Source organism: Onychomys torridus, chromosome 5 (assembly GCF_903995425.1).
Source record: "Onychomys torridus chromosome 5, mOncTor1.1, whole genome shotgun sequence".
Lineage (NCBI taxonomy): Eukaryota > Metazoa > Chordata > Mammalia > Rodentia > Cricetidae > Onychomys > Onychomys torridus.
The window spans coordinates 42,664,871-42,687,494 of NC_050447.1; the positions used below are offsets into that span (position 1 = coordinate 42,664,871).

Consider the following 22,624-nt stretch of genomic DNA (forward strand, 5'->3'; position numbering starts at 1 on the left):
TTTCTATTTCTTTTAATTTTCATCATTTCCTATTATTGGGTTTTGTATTTGTTCAGAAGTATCACCTCCCTGTGAATTAGGCACATCCCACTGTCAGCCTGTAAAAAACTACAGTTCTAAGGATGGGCTGAAACTCAATGTTAGAGCCTTCATTTAGTGTGTGCTAAGCCCTGGGTCTGACCCCCAGTCCTTCAAAGAAAGGCAAAAATAAAACAAAACAAACAAAAACCAAACACTACCACCAACAAAACAAAACAACAACAACAAAAACCCCTAAAACCTATGGTTTCTAAGAGGGCTTGGTTCATAGAACTGGGGCAGGACTAAAGGGTTTCCTTACACCCCTTCACCAATGACAAAGAAATTATCTGTCTTGTTTCAAGATCCAGATTTTCTGTAACCACTGCATGCTACAAGTTCCTTAAAGGAAAGTGTGGCCAATGATGCATACATTCATTTTTCATTTTTAAAATTTGTTTTATTTTATTTTATGTATATACATGCTTTGCTTTAATATCTTTACATGTACCACAGGAATGCCTGGTACCCATGCAAGCCAAAAAAGTCATCAAACTCCCAGGCATTGGAGTTACAGATGGCTGTGAGCCACTATGTGGGTGTTGGGAACTTAACCTTGGTTCTCTGCAAGAGCAGCCAGTGCTCTGAACCACTGGGCCATCTCTCCAGCCACCAAGTAATTCTTAATACTTTATGGAGTGACCCTAGGGTGTGAACTGCTTTTTATCTCCTGATTGCCATTTAGATGAGAAAAACGATTCCTAGATGCAGAAGACTCAGCTCCTGTCTTTAGTTCCTGTTTTATGCACTTTTGTATTTGTTGCTGTTTTCTTGTAGTGCCTCTACATTCTAGGCAAGTGTTCCTTTACTGAGTGGCATCCCCAGCTCATTCCTTCATATTTTTTCCCTCTTTGGTCCACACCCCTTCCACTTTGATCCCACCCACCCAACTTGTGTATCTTCACCTGCAACTCTTCTCTCTTATGAAACAGGCAGAGTTCACAGGCCAACCCCTTGGTACATCCTTAATTATGCACACTACTTGGGGCTGTTTATACTATGAAACATTGCTCTCTTTATCAATAGCCTGTGTGCTAAAACAGTAGTTATCTGGAAGTATGGATAGAGTTCTCCTCTTTCTTATCTATCCACCTGCACATCAAATATTAATCACAGGAATGAGAGGCATTAGAAGGCTCATCAACACTGTTTTGACTCTAGTTCTGTAACAGGGACAAGCAAACTTTTGTGTGAAGAATTCCAGCCCAGTAACTATGTTTGCAAGTATAGTTTTATTGAGACATGGTCACGCCCACTTACCCATCCATTTACTCACTCACTCACTGCCTGTGGCTGCTCTTATTTACATGCTATCCTAGTTGAATGATTGGGAGAGACAGTGTGGTTCAGAAAGTTTAGACTGCTTCAGAGAAAATAGTTCTCTGATCTCCGAACTAGTACTGTGGCTGTTCAGGAAATACCAAACAACAACAAAACCCAACTCTGTCCCACTAAATCACAGTGAGCACAGAGTTAGCTCACACTTTTTTTCTGCTCACATGGAATAACGTTCTAGTATGATTCTCAGTTGCCCAACTTGGTTAAGCCACAGCTTGGGGGTTGGAGGAAGGAGTGAGTGTGAGGTTAACAGCCACGCCTTCCACCATAACACTGCAGTTCAGTGGTATGAGTGAAATAGAAAAGAAACACTGAAGGGGATTACAGAGATGGCTCAGTGGTTAAGAGCACTGGTTTCTCTTCTGGAGGACCTGGGTTCAATTCTCAGCACCCACATGGCAGCTCACAACTGTTCTGTAACTCCACACACACACCCATATATGCAGGAAAAACACAAATGCACATAAAAATAAATAAATCTTAAAAAAAATATGTACACACACACACACACACCCACACACACACACACACACACACACACACACACATACAGATATTGCCAGGTATGCATCCAAAAGCAGGATCACCCGATGGAGCTGTCTCTTTTCTTTGGTTTTCTTTAGGTACCAAGTGCACCAAGCCTCACTTTAAGGTGGACAGCTCAGTGCTACCCTGTCACTCTAAGAGTGGGATGCTCTTCTTCCTATGGAGCATAAGTCTCATCTAGCCAAGTGGAGAGGGAAGAGGCTGCTTATAAATATTGAAGAGGTTGTGCGTGTGTGCACCCGTGCATGCCACTCTGAAGTGGCTTCTAATGGACATTTATAAGGTGGTGTCCCGCACATCCCCTCCCTGTGCTAATGCTGTCTAGGATGCTCTTTGGAAAACATGCATTCTGTAACTTAGCAGGCTTTTAACAGAATCCTACAGCATGATTCATTCATCCCATCTGTCTGCCAGAGACGAGACTACAGAACAAGCCAGATAGGAACCAGGTTCTGTGTCAAGCCCATACTAGCATGCTTCCTGTGTTGAACCTGTGTCTTTGCTGGTGTCCCACATGGCTTTCCCCCAGCACCTGTGTGGACTTGGTTTCCCCATGCAGCCCTTGTTAGGTGCTTTGACAATTCTCAGAAATCTATAAGCCAGCTTAACCCACCTTCCCTTTCTCCTCTTCCCTCCCTCTTTTCTCAGCATTTCTCAGCCTCTCTCATTCTCTGGCTTCCCTTTTCTTCCCACCCCTATGCTTCCTTACTTTTATTCTTCCCCTAGCCTGTCTTTTTGTTAAAAGTATCTCACCCAGCCAGGCGGTGGTGGTGCACACCTTTAATCCCAGCACTTAGGAGGCAGAGGCAGGCAGATCTCTGTGAGTTTGAGGCCAGCCTGGGCTACAGAGTGAGTTCCAGGAAAGGTGCAAAGCTACACAGGGAAACCCTGTTCGAAGGAAAAAAAAAAAGGTATCTCACCTAACCCATCCAGGCTGTAGAAGAGTGTTTATGTGGAGAGTTGACAGTTGTAGTTAACCTTAGTTCAGAGCTGAGTGTAACATGGCAGCGTTCTGTGCAGTTTACATGATAATGTTGGTAACTCTCTAAACTGTTGAAAAATACTGCATGGAAAAAAATTGAGACTCCAAAATTGCATATTTTATATGTGAACTGATAGGTGGAGGGAAGGGGAGTGCAGGAACCACTACCCCTGACCAACTTACTAAGATCTACTCCAGATGGCACAGAGATGAGTCACATCCAGGAACTGGAGAATGAAGTGCCGCCGAGAAGCAGGTGGTGGACTAGGGGTTAACAGCAGGCTTGGCATACCACAGGAGAGGGCAGCTTACCTTCCACCTAAATGACAGCACCAAATTTGGAGTTAGTGTCTGGACAAAGCTCAAAGAGGCAAACATTATCTATCCTATTATGAGTCATTTACTCAGAAGGGTCACTCTCTGTGGGAGGATTAGTGACCCGTTCCAGAAACCCAGTTAAACACAACTCATATAAATAAAGATGTTACTTACTGACACTGCTGGGTATAATGATGGCCTTTAACATTAGAATGTGAGATATATACAGAACAGTTGGCCACACAAAAATCTCTGCAGCCCCCATTGAGTTATTTCATATTAATTCAGCTTACTTCATTGTCCAATTAGAAGATAACCTCATCACTGTTGCATCAAGAGCTTTCTGTGAATTTGTATGTAACTGTGTTTTAGGTCAAGTCTTGCACATGATTGGTACTGGGCAGCAGCTGGCTGCCATCCTTAACCATTGCTACTTTAATGAATGTCAAGTTCAAATGAACTTTAGTTTGGAGCAGGAAAGAAGAGGGGAAGGAGTTGAGGAAGTGTTACCCTGGGGGTTCCACCTGTATCTACAGTGTTCATTTTTAATTTTTAAATGTCATATTTGATGTTTCTATTCCAACCCTCAGTCTCAAAGCAGTATCTATAATTCTTAGGATGCAATTGTATCCTTGACATCCTTTATCTTTTCATCTTTTTAAAAAACCTTTTATCTTCTCACTGTGTATTGTAGAACAAACACTTGATTTTTTTTTTTGCGACTGATTACTTTCTCCTTTAGAAATTAATGAAATCATTATTTTTAATTATGTATACCTGTGTGAGGGTATATGCACATGAATTCAGGTGCCAGAGAGTGTCAGAAATGGAAGATGTGCTGGTGTTGGAGTTATCGGTAGTCGTGAGCCAGCAGGTAGGTCCTGAGAATTGAACAAAGTCCTTTTAAGAGCACTTGCTGCTCTGATGATAACTATGGTGGCTCAGCAAGTGCTCTTAAGCTCTGGGCCAATTCTATAGACTAGTCAGCTCTGGACTACGTTCTGTTCTCGGTGTTCTGCACTGTGCGTTTACTTCTTCCATGGCTCCTTTATGTGTATGCTGCTGCTGTTGTACTTTCCTGACTAACCATTTACAGTTTTTCTGCCTCCCTCCCTCCCTCCCTCCCTCCCTCCCTCCCTCCCTTCTTGCCTCCCTCCCCCTCTCTCTCTTTCTCCCTCTCTTTGCTCTCTTTTTGTTTCCTGCTTTTAATTCTCCACGACAAACCTAATGCTGAAGATCCAAGGTTTCTTATTTGGGGTCGATGTTTTGAGACAGTCTCCTGCAGCCCAGGTCTTTAGCTGAGGATGACCCTGACCTTCTGATTCTCCTGCCTCTACTTCTGGAGTACCTGGATTGGAAGCATGCATCACTAAAGCTGACTATTTTTTGGGCAGGGGACGAGATTTTGTTCCTTGAGATATCGGGGATTGAACCCATCACCTTGAGCATGTTGGGTAAACACTTTCTTGTCCAGCTACATCACCAGTCCAAAATGGCCAGTGTTTCCAAATGTGCTATCTGCAGAAGTCTGCTCATTTCCCAAATCTCCTGCCTCATGTCTTTCTTCCCTCTGTCTCTCACTGTTACTTGCAGTTTTTTTAACTATTACTTACACAGGAGTTAACACAACCATGGTTATCATCAGAGCATGTGACCTCATCTGGGTGCTCTGTCATGAGTAAAAGGGTCAGGGCTTGGAACTCAGCTCGCCAGCACCGAACTCTGTGACATTTATTTGCAGGTTTTGACTGAATGAGCTGCTGTTGAGCTAAGAAATTTTTCTCCTGCTTCTGTCTCCTTCCCCTGAACTCTGCATCAGTGAGTTGCCATTTCCATCTGGTCCTCTCCACCTCTACATCTTGGCAAGAACATGAGGCCTGTGTAACAGAGGTGATTTGAATATGTTGACATTGCCTTTGTGATCTAGTTCATGGTTAATTTCAGAAAGACTGTGTAATTGGAAGTGTGTGTACTGAAGGCCCTGTAGCTGTTTTGCATCAGGCTTGTTAACCGTTTGGTCTCAAGGCTCTATTTTATCTACTTTATCTTTCCATTTCTAATGTGAATAGCTAAAGCCTTCAAAGAGTGTCTAATGCTTCTATGGTTTAAGGCTATGTACTTGACACATGCAAGTTCATGATTTTTCTTGCCTAATTGTTTCTGTCTTTGCATACTGTCCCTTTTCATCTCTAGCGACTTTGTTTTTGCTTAAAATTTTATTTTTATGTAATATTGCTGGATTAGCTGTTTTTGTTTTAAAACCTTGTTAGTATTTTTCCTTTGCCCTCTTTATTTTCAGCCTTTTGGTATTTGTTTGATTCATATATTTGTGCTAGGTGATGATGGTTGCCAGGACAAATACTTTCCTATGTATTTGCTTCTTGCAGTGCAGGGGTTTGAACCCAGTGCCTCCTCCCAACTAAGTGATACTTCTCGCTAGTTTTGATATGTTAATAGTTTTATACACTGTTAATTTCTCTGTAACTTATAAACACTATTTGCTGAATCCCTGTTGGCTGCAGGTAGGTAAGAAGTGCTGGGAATGTGTGTACTCGGGTTTTGAAGGTCTTGAAGGAACACACTCCACTTACTGACATTCTGCTCCCTGGCCCTGAGTTTGTTGCTGTGCTTAATCCTGAGGGCATGTGGACAGTTCTGAGTACCCCAAAAATAAGACATGGGGCTTTGTGGATAGCTGGAACTCTGTTTTCCAGTCTTCACATCTGGAGATGGACTTTCTGATTCCTTCCTCCCACACAGAAAGTACATTCATTCTTTCCCCCAAAGACAGAGCGTCTCCACGTCTAATTCAGATAACTTAATTTTGCAGAATGTCTGGGGCCTTCTTCAGGTTCACACATGGCTCTTGTGAAAGTGAAAGCCACTTCCACCCTCACTACTTCCTGGAGCAACAGAAGTGGAGTAGAGGCAGACTGTTCGCAGGACCGGTTCCTGCTTTGCAAAGAGAAGGTGCTGCGTAGCCCAATGGCAGTCTGTGGTGGGACCCCGCTTGCCTGGTACAGGACCCCACAACAGGAGCAACTTGCACCCACTCTCCAGGAAATATCTTGGGGGTCATCCTCCCTGGCTCCATCAGAAGTGGGTCTTTAAGAATGTGCCCTCCTAGGGCTACCACAGTTAGCAAAGCCATATCCTGCTTGGGACAGACTTCACGCTTGGAGGCTTTTATAGACTCTGAAGGCAGGACTAACTATTTAAACTGAGTACAATCATTTATTAATATGAAGAGAAGTCAGGTCTGTTTGTTGGCACTTAGTTCGTGTATAGGCTCCATCACTACACCAAAGTCTTCCCAAGGCTTTGGGGGTGTTTATTTTTCTAAGTTTCTCCCATCTTCCTTTCTTTCCTCCCTCTTTCCCCTTTTCTCCTCAGTATCAGCTGTTGAGGAGGCTCTCTGGAGTAATGGACTTAGATTGAAAAGCAGCATTGTTAACCTGATCTGTGCTACTGGGATGAATTATTTGAATTAACTCCAAACTCATAATGGGCAACTCTCTCTCAAAGATGTTTCCTGGCTTATTCCTGCTGTTTGGCTCCCGATTCTGTTGGCTTTCAACTCTGCAATCCCTGGCTTTCGTTTCTGCTTGCAAATTGAATAGCCTGCTTCTCCCAGCACATCTCTTTGCTGATGTCAGGGCGCAGGCAGTGCACAGTGACATTCTGGATGTTGCCCAGAACTTAGACTCTGGAGAACTTTGACCAAGTTATGACAGAAGATGTCGGAGCAGTTCGTCCAGGCATCCCTCCAGTGGATGTCTCAGCTCCACCTGCGTGTCGCTGTTGACTGATTGACAGATAGCTTTTGTCTGTTGGCGAGCTGGTTCCTAGTGGCTCTGCTGTCTCCTAGAACTCACTGCACTCTGCATTGCTTTCAAGGTAGGAGAACGGTGACTTGAGGAGACCAGTCCCTGTGAGGGACAGGTCATGGTCTGCTGTTAGTGGAAACCTAACTGTCTCGCCTCCCCGTCCTGCTGGCTGAGCCTCTGGTGCCCTTCCAGCCACCCTCTTCACACCAGTCCCTCACTGTGGAGAAGAAGACCTCTTCTGGGTCCCCACTGACTGTCTACATGTGGTGTATATTTTGAATGAAATTTAGAGCTAATTTCAAAATGGTATTCTGTTGCCTTCCGCCTTTTCATGTGTGAATTGAAATCCACCCCAGTTCTTCTGACCCCTAGCACACTTGTCCTTGTTTCTTCTCTATGAAGTCTATTTTCTTTATTATTCTTACTTGGATACATTTGGGAATAATTGATCTGCATAGTTGGCATCCCATGCGTCATAGTTTCCTTTTTGATAAAGAAGATAAAGACCCTTTTCTTCTGCTCCCTTTCTGTCACTTCTGGCATTTTAATATAAATATCTACATTTTCTCTTACACTACACAAAGTCATCTGATGGCTCCATGATTCTAATCAACACAAGTCAGTACCTGGTAATTTCACAGTTAAGTGAAAATTCTCCTCTCTGTAAAGCAAATCTCTGCTTTTCATGTTATTTCTCTTCCTCATCCATCTTGTTTTTAAGTGTAATTTATTTGATCTTATTGCTGATCTAAAAGATGTATAAAATTTGATGATAACCTGACCACGATCTCCCCTTTTCACGTGTGTTGCTTTAAGCCTTCGAGTCCTCTGTCTCTGGGAGTGTTTTGGTGGGCGCCTTTAAAAGGCTGCTGGGGAGATTCAATTTTAAACAGGAAACCTTATTTCTTTCTGAAGCCTGTTTTTTAATCTCTCCTAGTTTATCCTTTGGAGACTCTGCCTTGCTTCTGCAGAAACTCTGCACGATTTCTCTCTTTGGATCTATCCATAAATTAAAAATAACTGCCATGGCTACTCCTCAAGCGTGATGATACTGTTCCGTGTTTACACCACACTCTGCATGCCCAGCTCATATTCATCATCATGCAGGGTGGCCAACTTCTGAGATGCTGGCACTCTGCCAGCCAGCCTGAGGTGCTCAGAGGAGGAGCTGGATTACCAAATGGCTGAGGGAAATGGCTACAGCCAGTCTTATCAGCTACTTTCTTAGTTCTGTCTCTGATGCCATCCCATCCCTGCTGCCATATTATATATTCATTCATTTACTTACTCACTCATTCATTCATTCCTTCTCCAAAGTAAAGTCTATCTTGAAAACCTGCCCCATGCCACTCACTGATGGTGCATCAAGCATTCCAGGTAGAGATGTAAAACTGTACCTTTTAATTTACTCTCCGTGGCAGCATGAGCTATTGGCTGCTTGGGTCTCTCTCAGAACCACTCCTGCCGTGTTTGCAGGGATGGACATGGCTTTGACTTCTTTGGAGGATACCCAACAAAAATCTATCGAAATGGAAAATGTGGCTCCCCTTTGACCTACTGTTTCTGTTCAGGAGATCTGGGATAGGGTGGGGTTACATGTTGCCAAGCATTTCTATTGTAGATTGCTCTCACTGAAAGAAATGAGAAACAATTCATAGTAATCTCAAAAATACAATAGCCAGCACTGTTAGCAAGGCACTCTCCATCCGTTTACCACTTGTGATTATCAAGGTGCTTTCCATACATGCCACACAATTAAACTCTCACAGTAACTCCTCAGAGGAACTATGACATTTGTATTTTTATGGAGATGTAAAGTAAGGTGTGAAGAATTTAATTTAAAAATTCAGGGCCCAAGGAGATTTCTCAGGCACTGAATTGACCTGAGTTCATATTTCTAACACCCTCCAAAAAAAGAAAGAAAAGGAGAAAGGAAGGAAGGAAGGAAAAAAGAAAGAGAGAGAGAGAGAGAGAGAGAGAGAGAGAGAGAGAGAAAGGAAGGAAGGAAGAAAGAAAGAAAGAAAGAAAGAAAGAAAAAGAAAGAAAGAAAGAAAGAAAGAAAGAAAGAAAGAAAGAAAGAAAGAAAGAAAGAAAGAGAGATACAAGTTGAGCGTGATGATATGCCCAGGGCTGGCAAGGAGAGGGAGTGAAGACCCGTGGGTCCCTGTAACTTGAAAGAAACCTGGCATAGACCTCTATCTTACACACACACACACACACACACACACACACACACACACACACTCAGGGGGCTGGTGGTATACATACAAGTTTTTAAACTATTACATATGAATTCAACATTCTTACTTGGCTTGAAAAGAGTGAGAGTGGAGCAGCATTCAGACATGTTCAGTTATGTATTCCTTGAGAAAGGCTACAACCCTGCATTGGTAAGGAAAGCCACACACTACTTTTATATGTGTAGAAAAGTATACTCTGGCAGAGTCTGAGACAGGCAGCTATTACACCCTTTTTGGAGCAGTGGGACTTGGGAGTCAGTTCCAGTTTCTGTCCGTCACTGGATTACATGTACTTTTTTAATGAACTACCTTTGTAACCATCAAAGGTACATTTAAGCAGTTGAAAATTACTGAGGTGAATACAGAGTCCTTTCCCAAAACCTGCACTGAACCTTGATACTGATGGCACTTGGAGCCGGATTCTTCTTTGCCGTGGGAGGTTGACTTGTGCATTATGGTATGCTTACAGCATTGTAGCTTCTATCTGTAGGTATCAGTACACCTCTCTAACAAACCGTGACAACCCAAAATGTCCATGGATGTTTTGGATGGTCACAGGGTATAGATGGATCCCTGATCAAGAGCCATAGGTACGTCAGAATCAGGGTCTCTTCATTCCAGTGGCTGAAGGGACGATTGTGCTTCCATTTCAGAATCTTTCAACCTTGAAAGTTCCTCAGGAAACATAGAAAAATTGTCTAAACCAGAGCAGACAAGTCTCATTTGTTTTTTTCCATTCAGCTTCCTCACTGTTGGCCTGCTGTTGGATAACTGATGGGCCCCAGAACTCCATTTGGAGCTGTGCACCTCATTCTGAATTTAGACTGGGGTGGGGACACTGGTCTTTAGCCCTTTTATCAGCAGTTTTCCCAAGGTAGGAGGTTCAGATGCTTAACAACTTTCATTAAGAACTCAGCTATTAGGTATGCAAAATATATAGACCATTCCTGTTGAGAAAGTAATTATACAGTAAATTAGCCGAATGTCCAGTGTGCTGCCTTTTAGGCAGATCTTTGATGTTCCCAGTACTTACAGAAGATATAGGGCATGTTTATTAAGACTCTTCAACTGTGTATAAAACTAGAGCAGTCGAAAGTAATGGTGTCTGCTGAAGGAGTCTTTATCATATGAATTTACCTTCAGTCATCCATTATTTATTTCAGCTATTTTATATGCCATTATAATAAATATTATGACAGAGAAAGCTTTTACGCTTCAACTTATTGTATGACTCTGTACTTGCCTGCAATCCTTCAGGAATGTAACCATGTTTTACCTATAGTTAACGTAAATCATCACTCACATTAGAATGAAAAATTCACTGTGGGGGGAAAAAAACAAAGCTCTTTCTTCAATAGCGAAGCGTAAATGCACCCTCGTGTCGCCTGCCAAACTCCTCCAGCCACTCACTGCCCTGCCCTAAACCGATTCTAGGCTGCAAAGTGAACACATGGAAGAGAGGGAAATTGGAAGGTTTTGGAATGTTTTCACTCTCTTGTTAGTTTCTGGCAAGATAAGCATTTTTTTTTTTTAATCCAGAGTGCAAACTATTGCCAATTACTGTCTAAGCATTTTAATAGTTTTGCTTTTACATAACTCATAATTCATATACCAAATCAAATACAATGCTCCTCCGTGTAATTTCTCCTTCAAAGGCCTTGCGGTTATCTATAGGTAGTGATGCAGTCATTTTATAAATTGAGTTCCAGTAACACAAAGCGAAATATTTTGGCCTGTACACAATGAAGAAAGAGTTGTCATGATTTTCTCATTAAGGATGCTTGTGGATTTTGGCAGGGGGATGTGTGGGTGTTTATGGGGAGGCTGGACATGAGGGTGGATTGTGATGGTTGACTTCAAGGTTAGAAATGATACACCCAGCCCCTGTCCTTTAAGGTTTAAGAAAAAATCCAGGATTCTGCCAAGGATCATTCTGGTTTACTTCCCAGTGTACAATCATTATGAGAGCGTTATCCCCAGCAAGAGCATTTTTGTATTAGAAGCAAAATAGACAGCTGGATATGGCAATGCTTACGGGTAATCCTGAACTGGGGAGGCTGAGGTAGGGGGCTCATACTTTTATTTTTATTTTTTATTTCACATCCAAGCCATAGTTTTCCCTTCCTCTCCCTCTTCTCCTCCCAATCCCTCATCACCCTCTCCTCTGTCCCCATGCCCTAGTCAACTCCTCCATTTCTGTTCAGGAATGGGGCAGGTCTCCCATGGATATCAACAAGACATGGCATATCAAGTTTCCCCATGTGTTAGATGGGGAGAAAGGGTTGTAGAAGCCAGAGGGGTCAAAGATAACACAAGAAAACCCAGAGAATTAACCAACTTGGGCTTATAGGGACTCACGGAGATTAAATTGACAACCAGGCAGCCTGCATGGGACTGACCTAGGCACTCTGCATGTATGTTACAATTACACAGCTTTGTCCTCTTATGAGAATCCTAACAGTGGAAACAGAAACTGCCTCTGACTCTTTTGTTGACTTTTGAGGGAATCATACTTTTAAGGCAAGTATGGGCCATGTAGCAAGACCCTGTCTCAAATAACCAGGGCACTTGGGAAGCCACATGGTATATAGACTAACTAAAATGCATAGGGGCAGGAAGGAGATCTTATATGCTTCCTTTCCTGGTTGTTCTATTAGGCAGTACCTTTATTGGTGTCTATTTTTTACTTCTAAGCCTGTCTTAGATTAGGCTGACTCTCCACCAATCTGCTCCCAATGTGGGCCTGAGCTCACCCACCTGAGAGTTCCACACATCACAAGTCAATTCTAGCTCCTTTTTCCTCCCGCATTTCCCAGCGAAGAGACTGCCATTCTTCCCTTAAATGATACTGGAAAAATTAGTGTTCTGAAGTCCCACATAGGATATCGATGAATTATTAAAATGGTTTGGTTAGATGCCTATTGTAGTTCTGTGAGTAATGTCATGTCAATAATATGCTCAGCACCAGTGTCCCTTGCCATTGTAAATGTGACAAGTCCTATTTAAGGTTGGAGAACATAAAACCAGGACTGAGAGTCTGTAAAGAAGGACGAGAGCCATCAGCATAATGCAATTAAGGCCCATTGGATTAGAATTTGCAAGATGCCATTAGCAATAAGCTCTGAATGTAGATTATAGCTTTGCTTACTGGGTTTTTTTTTTTTTCATTCCAGCAGTAACACTTGTCTTGTAAATTGTAAGCATGTAAAATAAATACAATATAAAGTAGACTCGAATGAGAATATATGGATGTTGTTAATTTCTTGGTAGCTTCTTCGAGCTGTGTGTTGGAGACTATGCAGCAGTGGCCTGTGGCATCCCCATATCTTAATTGTCACCTGCCTTTTCCTTCGGTGCTCTGTGAAGTTCACTAGCCTTTTTAACTCATATCATGATGATGGTGCACATTAGTACGTACTTCGTAGGGATTGCCATGTCACTGTTAAATGTAAAAATGACATGGGATATGTCCGAGCTGCTTGTTACTTTTGCTGCTTTTATTGTCAAGTTGGTATATTTACACAAGTGTGTCTTTACACAAGTGTGTCTTTACACGAATGCTTCTTTACACAAGTGCTCCTTTACATGAGTGTTTCTTTACACAACTGCTTCTTTACACAAGTGTTTCTTTACATGAATATTTTTTTTTGCATTAGTTTCTTTGCACGAGTGCTTTTTTCCCAAGGGTCCAGAAACTACTCTTCTTGTCTGTACTGGAGAGAGGTGGGCAGAACCACCAACTCTGCTCCACCTCCAAGAAAGATTACAAAGTTGCTAAATCCTGTTTGTGGTGGTTAGGGTTTCTCTCCAAGACCAGGCAACTCATTAAAAAAAAAAAAAAAAAGCATTTAATTGAGAAACCAGGCAACTCATAAAAAGAAAGCGTTTAATTGGGGCTGGCTTACAGTTTCACAGGTTTCTCCACTATCATCATGGGGGTGGGGGTGGGAATGGCAGCAAACAGGCAGACAACAGTAGCTGACAGTTCTACATCTGAATCCAAAGGCAGCAGGAAGAGAGAAACCCACTAAACCTGGCTTAAACAGTTGACACTTCAAGCCCTCCCTGCCCCCACTTCTCCAACAAGGCCACACCTCCAACAATGTCATTCCCTGTCAGTGTATGGGGACTATTTTCATTCAGACCGCCATACTCCTAAACATGAAGTGTTGCCTCTGCAGCTGCCCACAGTAGACAGGGTTTTCTGGGCGTATGTATCGGAGGCCCAGCTCCGTGAAGCCACCCAGTTCTCCGGGTTTCCAAGTCCCTTTTCTTCCATGGACAGCTGTACTCCTTTTTTTTTTTTTAAATTTTATTTTTTAAAAATACGTGTTTGTGTGTTTGTGAGCTTGTGCAGTGTGGTTGGAGTACAGGTATAGAGGTAGGAGAACAATGGGAGTCAGTTCTCTCCTTCCACCAAGGGTGTTCTGGGGATCGAACTCAGGTCATTAGGCTTGGCAGCCGGTGTCATCTAGCTGTACTTCTCTTTTTAACTCATTTCATGGTGATGGTTTTAACCAATCGTAGGAAGGAAGAGCTGCTGTGTCCTGCCATTTGATAAGGTGAATGTGTGGGCGAGGATGTGAGTCAGAGGCTCCTTTGGTCCACCTGAGTGGAGAATGCAGAGCCTAATGAAATAAAAGCATAGGGTGCAGCTTGCTCACCTTAGCTTGCTCCACCCTCCACTCCACCCCCACCAGGCTTGGCTCATCCACCAAATATTTTGTGCTGTCACTGTAAAAGAAATGAGATAGTTGGGAAAATGACAAACAGCAGCCAAAAGAAAGTATCAAAGACAAAACAAAACAAAACATAAGAAAACCTCACCCATGCTCTTCCAATTATTTTGCAGGCAGCTGACAGTTGATTATCATATAATGGTGGCATCTTTTTAGTAAGCTTGGTCATGAATTTTTTTTTTTTTTTTTTGAGACAGGGCTTCTCTATATAATCCAGGCTGGTCTTGAGCACACAAGAAGCTTCCCGCCTCAGCCTCCTGAGTGTTGGGATCATAGGATGAGCCACTGTACCCAGCTTACTGCAATTACTCATAAAAATGAGATTTTTTTTTTTTTTTTTTAGAACATTATCTTGTTTTTTGTCTGACTCTGTTGCTAAGCAGAATGTGAGTTTGAGGGTTCTCCTCTGGTTTGCTGCAGTGAAGAGAGAGGTGCAGGACTTTGTGGGAGATTGTTTACCTTCAGAGGTGATGGCAGTTAAAGACTAGACAGATGGAGAGGGGCATGAATGCTCTCTTCCTCCGTGGCACTGCGAGCCGACAATATGCTGCCATGACTACTGGATGCTACAGAGCATGGCCTCAGTTGCTAGGAGAGGCCAGGAATAATAGTGGACCGGAGGAGAGAGATGGGCTTGACTGTGGAAGTGAAGGAAAGGAAAATCGTCACTAAGTGTGGACTGTGGCCCTTCTAGTTACTATCTGGGTGAAGTCATGGGCTTCGTCCTCTCTATGGGCATGAGTAGACGGTTGTAGTGATACACAGGCACACCAGGGCTCATGGGCAGCATTCTGAGATTGTGGTCATTGGCCAGTGAGGACCTATTCTTATCCGTGCAGAGTGAAGCCACTCAGTGCATGTCCTGAGGGGGAGAGAGCAGTACTCAGTTGCAGTGGTGACTTATTCATAGGCTTGTTTTCAGGGCCTGATTCTGCTTTACAACCTCAGTTCCCAATAAACAGCTACTGTTATTCCCATTTTAAGGAGGAGAACTCTGAATGCCTCAGAGAATTAATCTTCCCAGCCAGTCTGTGCTGGGACACACTATGATAAGGCATTCTGGCTTGATCTATAGTGTAATTGTAATCTTTACTGTTGAGAACATACACTGAGCTCAGGAAGGCATGATGATGTGGTTCAGGGGGATTCAGTGGGCTTCTCCCACTGTCCTGAGATCATGTATCACCCTTCACAGAGGTACTATTGAAGCCTTCCCCAAGATAGTTATGGGAGTTAAGATGAGCAAGAGAGATCTGCAATTACCATAATGCTATGGATTGTTATTGAAAAACAGTTTGAGCAGTTGCTTTCAAATTCACAACGATAGTAGCATTTCCTGACAGCCTTGTGGCTTATATATGTAATAGACTTCTTTCCGGTCTCAAAAGACAAGTACTGTTTGCACATATTCTCAAGTAAAGGCAGCTGAGTCCCTTGCTCCCCTGAGTCATGTTGTCAATGTTGTGGTCCCACTGAGCTGTGAATCCAGGTCAGCCTGGCTCTGGCTTCTCTGTGGAAAGTGACATCATCTCTCCACTTTGCTATCTAAATACCTCATGCTGTTCCCCATCTGGTCCCTCTGGTTTTAGGCAGTATCACATCTGAGTCACACTTGGCCGATTTATACTCATGAAATACTAGAGATCAGTGTGGCGTAACAGCCACCAGCAACCCATTTGTTTCTGCATGGATAGATTCATGAATCACAGAGGCTGGTTCTAGAACTTCATAATGCACAGACAAGAAGGCTTGAATCCTGAAGGTGTGTCTGTCCACTTTGACAAAGAGAAGAGGAAATGGGCTCTTGAGCGATCTCCCTGGATGAGACCCAAGTGTTGGGTGGCAAGTAGGCTTCTTAGCTCCATAGAAGTTTCCATCATGTATGGGATGGATTAGGGGGTTCAGTTTTAACATGTTGGGTAGGAGCATCTGTATACATAATTTACAGTAAATCAACATCTCTATTGGCTCCAGATAATAAACTTGCATAGTGGTCTGATTACGGGATGTAGTGAGGATTTGGGGAAGTGAGGCATTTTACAGCTTTTCAGGATTGAATATTCTCAGCATGGAGTTCTTTCTGTTAACCAAAGGCAGATAAATAGGCAAAAGGATCAGAATATACATAAATAGGGAATTTATGGAAGACTTTTCCCCTCCCCTCCCCTCCTCTCCCCTCCCTTGCATATATATGTATATATATAAAAGATATCTCTACTTTGAGGAGCTGGATGATGGGTATGTGAGATCCTCTAGGCCAGTTTTAACATCTTCCTGCCAGTCTATCACTATTTCGAATAAAAGCACATGCATTAAACCAGCTCAGTAATTTGTGGCCTGTCCTAGATCTATCCCTGGCACATTGAGTCCCTTGCCTTCCCTCCCCTGATAATCTACAATTCCACCCTTCAGAAATGAGTCTGTCTGCTGGGCTACACCTTTCCCAGTTAGAGCACAAGCCACAGTCAACGTTTCTGTGGAGCTGCTCAGTCTGCTAGGCAAGTCCCCTCCCCAGCACAGGAGTAAACACAAACCCCTAGGCGAATTCCCAAAGCCGCATTCTCCTCCCCACTGGACTTCACTGAGTTGCATACAGTTTTTCAGAAGCAAGAAACCTGATACCCAGGGCAGGAGAACTCTCTGAACAATAGTGTGTGGATATAGTGAGTCTCTATCCCCAGGAGCCTAGTAACCCACAGCTCATGGATTAGTTGGGTGACCCCTCGCTCCCCCTGGATATAAATGTCCTGGTTTTATTCTTATTAGCAATGGCAGCTAAGTGCTGTATTTTGAAGGAAAAAAGTGGAGGAGGAATCAAAAGATAACCTACCAATTTTAAGTTACACACAGAGAGGAATGTGTGGGTCACTTGGCTCTGCCATCATTTTCCTTGGATTGCTTTGGGGTCACCATCTGGGAATGTTCTCCCTGTTTTATGGGGAAAATATGTACATGCATTTTCATAATGTGTAGAATGCATGTCCTTTGGGGTTTCCAGCAAGGAATGATGTCTTTAACAAATGCTTGACTTTTCTTTGTGATGCAGTTGCATTTTTGTAGGATGCTGTATATATTGCAGTGATTTTCTTGCCCTGGGTAAAAGGGGATGGGCAGCATGGAAGTTAGGGGCTGGGGCTGGGGGCTGACAGTTCATCGGCTTGTTCTACAGGTCCCATCAAGTACTTAAGTGTTATCATGTACAAGAATGTGGGAGAGTACAAGTCAACTGTCAACAAATTTTATATGCTTAGCAGAATTTTTATCTATTGGATAAATACCAGTTAGTGGACAGAAAAATGAACACACAAACAAACAAACAAATAAAAAACTGTGGGGTTTGCTTATCATTTTGAGGCCCCAGTGATTTACACAGATGTGACCTTACTCAACTTCCTTCAGGTGCCATGGTGGCAGCTCAGGTGTCTCTTTGTGGCTTTCCTCTCCCTGTGCAAGCTTGGCTGACTGAACTCCTGATCATCCTTTCTTTCCCTCTTCATTGTTGGGACTACAAGCCTACACCACTGTACCTCATTCTACTTTTATTTTGTACAGATTTGTTTTATTTTTAATTATGTGTAGGTATGTAGGTAATGTGCACATGAATGTAAGTACCCCACTGAGACCAGAGTCATTGGATCCCCTGATTAGAGTTACAGGTGGTTGTGAGTCACTGATGTGGGCACTGGGAACTGAAGTCAGGTGCTCTGTAAGAGCAGCGTGCTAAGCCAGCTCCAGCCCTCTGCTTTGTTCCTTATAGAGTGGGAGTTATGGCTGAACCTTGTGTGGCCCATCCATCCCCATAATTCCCTGATGTAGGAAAACTAAGAGCATCCTCCTCAGGCATCCTATTGATGCTTTCCTTCCAAGTCAGCAACATTTCAGTATTTGCCATTGTCACCTCAAATGAGGACTTTCTACTTACAATAGACTAATCTTTTTTGTTTTATTTTGTTTGTTCTATGAGACAGGGTTTTTCTGTGTAGTTTTGGTGCCTGTCCTGGATCTAACTCTGTAGCCCAGGCTGGCCTCAAACTCACAGAGATCTGCCTGCCTCTGCCTCCTGAGTCCTGGGATTAAAGGTGTGTGCCATCACCGCTGCCCAACCCAACAGACTAATCTTATCACAGCCGCTGACATGTTATTGTATCTGGGCAAAACACTTAATCACTCTATTCCACTTTTTCCTAAACCTAGGCTCTGTTAGTAACCATGACCTGGGTCCTATAGGATCTATAGATCTGGTCTGATGTGGTTTTCAAAGACGGCCTTTGGAAATCATTCACATCATGTATCCACCACTCTTATTGCTATGTGGCATTAGAGTAAGAACTTGACACAGGAGATCCCTCCTCATAGTTATATTTACTAAATACCTTCTGTTTTTCTAGGGCGCTCAGCTGATAGCTTCATTAGGACTTATTAATAATTAATTCATCTTTTGCAAATGAGGAAACTAAGGCCCAGAAATGTTAAATGATCCAAAGTTGGGATGACTTCTGAGGACATTGGCTCAGAGCTTATGAGTTGGGTTCGAGCCCAGCAGAGAGGCGGCCAAGCTAAGCTGGCTACTGCTCAGCACGGCCCGAATCCACTCCCGAGTAAGACAGCTTGTATCTGCTTCATGGCGTTGGAAGGGTCCTGCTGTTCTCCTTAGTCTGACTTACGCATCACAGTCTAGACTGGAATTCCCAAGTTTACCATTTGTTTCGTGAGCTTTCTGTACCTGAGCAGACAGGTAATGCTAGACATTCTTGGAAGAATTAGGTAGGTCTCAGAAAGAGGTGGTATTTAACCTTGTTCCCCACAGTTCACCCAGACTTAAAAAAGTTTAGAATATTCTATAAACATGGGGTCTCAGAAGAATAACCTTGAGGTCTGTCCATGCAAAGACCATGTCCACTAGAACCTGGCTGTACCCGATTCTGAGCCCACTAGTAAGACTGATTTGGGGTCAGTCCTTTCCTATTCTTTGCTTTGTAGTCTCTTTTAAAATGCCACCCCAAAAAGTCAGGGAAAATATTCCCTGCTGTTCAGTGTTTTTAAAGATTTATTTTAAATGTATGTATGTAGATGTAACAGTCTTATTAAATAAGAAACACAAAGCCAAATGCAGAGTTAAAAGCCCAAGAGGTCAGAGCAGTAGCCAAGAGCTGAGACTTAAAACCCTTTCTTACCTTTCCTGCCTCTGCTGTCCTTCCCTTCAGAAAGAGGCCTACTTCCTGTGTGTTTGTCTTTTTATTGACTTTCTGAACAGGTTGTAAACCCAACCATATGACCTCCTTGTCACTGCCTGTCTATACAAACCTCTAGGTCTCTATGGTTGGTATTGAGATTAAAGGCGTGTGTCTCCATGTTGGCTGTATCCTTGAACACACAGAAATCTGCTTGTCATGTGATTGGGATTAAAGGTGTGCACTACCACACCCGGCTTCTGCTATGGCTTGCTATTAGCTCTGACCCCCAGGCAACTTTATTTATTAATTTACAAATAAAATCACATTTCAGTACAAATAAAATATCACCATATGTGTACGTGTGCAAATGCACACATGCACTTGCACAAGTGCAGGTGGATATCTTTGAAGGTCAGAAGAGAGCATCAGATCCCTGAAACTGGAGTTATAGGCATTTGTGAGCTGCTAAACATGGATGCTTGGAACCAAACTCTGGTCCTCTGGAAGAACAGCTCTTAACTGCTGATCCATCTATCCACTACCTTGCTGTTGTTCTTAGTGTAGAGTCTCTCACTGGCTTGGGATTTCTAAGTAGACTACACTGAATGATCAGCAATTCCCGGGGATTCTCCTGTTTCTACCTTTCCAATGCTTAGATTACAAGCATGTGCCATCACATCTGGCTTGTGACCACACCTTAGTTCTAGGAATCAAACTCATGTCCTCTTGTTTATATGGCAAGAAATTTCCTAACTGATCATCTCCCCAGCCCTGCCTTTAATTTTATTAAGAGTTACAAAACTTCTCATCATATTGCCTCATTTGGCCTTAAACTCACCTGGTAGCCCAGGCTGACCTGAAACTCATGACCCGCTGGGGTGTCAGGATTACAAGTATATGCCACCACCCCTGGCTGGATTGTCTTTAAGTGTGATGTGGGCTTAGTGGAGGCATTTCAAAACCTTTTTGAGATTACGGTGTTATTCCATTGTGGCCAGGCTTGCTCTTGGTGCCCCCACTCCCATAGATACAGCTCTTTGGAGCACATATTTAAAGATAACATGAGCTAGAAGACTCCTTGGAGCCTCTTCCATGTAGTGAGTGAAGCCATGCACAACCCCCAGCCTAGAGCTCCAGCCCAGTCCCAGCCTCACATGCTCCCTGGACTTGGCAGTAAAAGCTGTGTTCTTCCATCCATTCTGATGATGTATAGTCTCTCTGGGCGTCTAATATTAAACAGGGGAATTCCGACATGTTCCATAACGCATTTACTGTAACTTGATACCTCAAACTGTACTTGCTGTTATTTATCATTTCTTTTTTATTTTCTCTCATTCCAGCACAAAGCCAAGGTAGAAGCAATGACCCTGGACCTGGCTGTGCTCCGTAGCGTGCAGCATTTTGCTGAAGCATTCAAGGCCAAGAATGTGTGAGTGTTTCAGTGTGGGGTTATACATCATAATTCCTTGCTATTGTAATGTCTTTATCAGATGAACACTATCAGGAGAACGCAAGGCTGCAGTGTTCTCTTGGCATCCAAACTAGGGCCTCATTTATATTGGCACTGTTAAGGTGAGCTGTATTTGCTTGACTCTGAGTCACCCTCGTTATGAGATGCGTCATCAATCTAATAACAGCTTCACAGACCAAAAAGAAAAGAAAAGACATTATTAAAACTCGTAAGGCTGATCCACAATAGGACAGTGTTAAATGTGCCCTGTTACAAACTTGTTGTGTATCTCTCAGAATCAAGGAAAAGTGTACCTCAAGGGCATCTGGGAACCTCACTTATTCTGTACAGACAGGGCTGAAATCCTGAGCATGTTCTCTTCTAGTGCTGTGCAAGCCTTTGGTGCTTTGCCATGGGACATGGATATAGCTCTGGACACAGATACAGGTTGTAAGACTCTGGGGGCCTTTCCAGCCCCTGTTGCCTCCTCATGCCCACAATCCTGATTGGATCTTACATTCACTGCATTTGGAAGTGAGCATTCTTCACCAGCTCTTCAAAATGCTTTAGTTGGGGTGGGGGGGGCTGTATACTCTGCCACCCTCAAGCAACCTCCCTCCCTATAGAGAAAGAAGTCAGAGAAGAGCCATGAAGAAGAGAAAGAAAGAAGGGAGGGAGAGGAAGGACATGAAGGGGAGACTCAGGCTCCATGCTAATGCAAGCAGTGGTGGATAGCTATGTTATAATTATAGTATTTTGTTTCCAAGGTTTATTTTTATGGTTGCCTCTATAGGGCAAGCAGTACTGGTTTCTCATTTACCATAGTGGCTTTGGTTTCATTAATAAATAACTTCACTTAATTTTATTTTCCAGTGAGGTGATTGAAGCATGAGGATTAAGTTAATCATAGCCCCAGTGCTGCCAAGGGGGAAATAATGGTGTGAGTGATTCCAGCATGCCTGGACTGGTAGAGCTTGGACTAGGCCACATTGAAATTCCCTGAGCAGATAGGAGGTGTTGGGAAAGGGATCTTCAACAGGTATTCAAATGCTGCTGTGTTACCTGGTTTCTCATCCTGAGTCCACTCTGGTCTTTCAGACTACCATAGTATTTGATCTTTGCCGAGCAAGCAAGTGGACAATGTCATTCCCAAGTGAAGACCCTTCGCTGACTCATACGCAGAGCTAGATCCACCCTGCCTTGGCCCTGCCAATCAGAACTGTGAGCCCCACTACATGCTCTTTCTAGTGCTGTGTCCTCACTAGCTGCCATCCCTTGCCAGAGCTATCGAAGGGGCCAGAGACTGGGAACAGTACCGCCTGCCATGTTTATTCATCTCGTCCTCATCATCTGTTTGTCTACTTGTTCATTTACTTAACAGGCGTTTGCTGATCACTTCCAAATCCCCAGACATTTGTCTGGGAGGACATTGCTGGCCCCTGGGAGCCAAGGTGACCTCAGACAAGCCACAGTCTTAGATGTTAGCAAGCCATGTTTAATTACTGATACTGACTCCTCATCCCAAATATGCCTATAGTTACAGAGGGACAAAATTACTAACAACCCCAGCAGCAGAAGTAACAGCTTATTTTAGGGGGTTCACTTGGGTACACACATTTAGAATGCTTTGCCTGCCCCTTCTGATTCACTTCTGAAAGTACTTTCCTGGTGGGAGTGACTGTATCCATTATGCAGATGAGAAAATAGATAGTAGAAAGATGGGGTAAGATGGGGTAAGATGGGGTAAGATGGGCAGTATTTGGTAAGTCATAGGGCCAAGACCCTAGGTGACCCATCACACCAGGGTTTCCTCTTATCTGCTCTGTGCTTCTTTCTTTTATTATATAGACCATAGAAACTTGTACTCAGAAAGCTAGTGTGTTTGTTAGGAACACCTGGCAGTTGATGGAAAATGGAGGATTCCGTCCATTC

At 43.2% G+C, this 22,624-nt stretch overlaps 1 protein-coding gene across 1 annotated transcript in view; it reads left to right on the plus strand.

The window, feature by feature from the left end:
* The window catches only part of Wwox (WW domain containing oxidoreductase), a 934,838-nt gene that overhangs the window by 235,345 nt on the left and 676,869 nt on the right, over window positions 1-22,624 (plus strand). Inside the window, exon 6 of the mRNA XM_036188074.1 lies at window positions 20,583-20,671. Coding sequence (XP_036043967.1) covers window positions 20,583-20,671 — 89 coding nt within the window. The remainder of the gene's footprint in view (window positions 1-20,582; window positions 20,672-22,624) is intronic.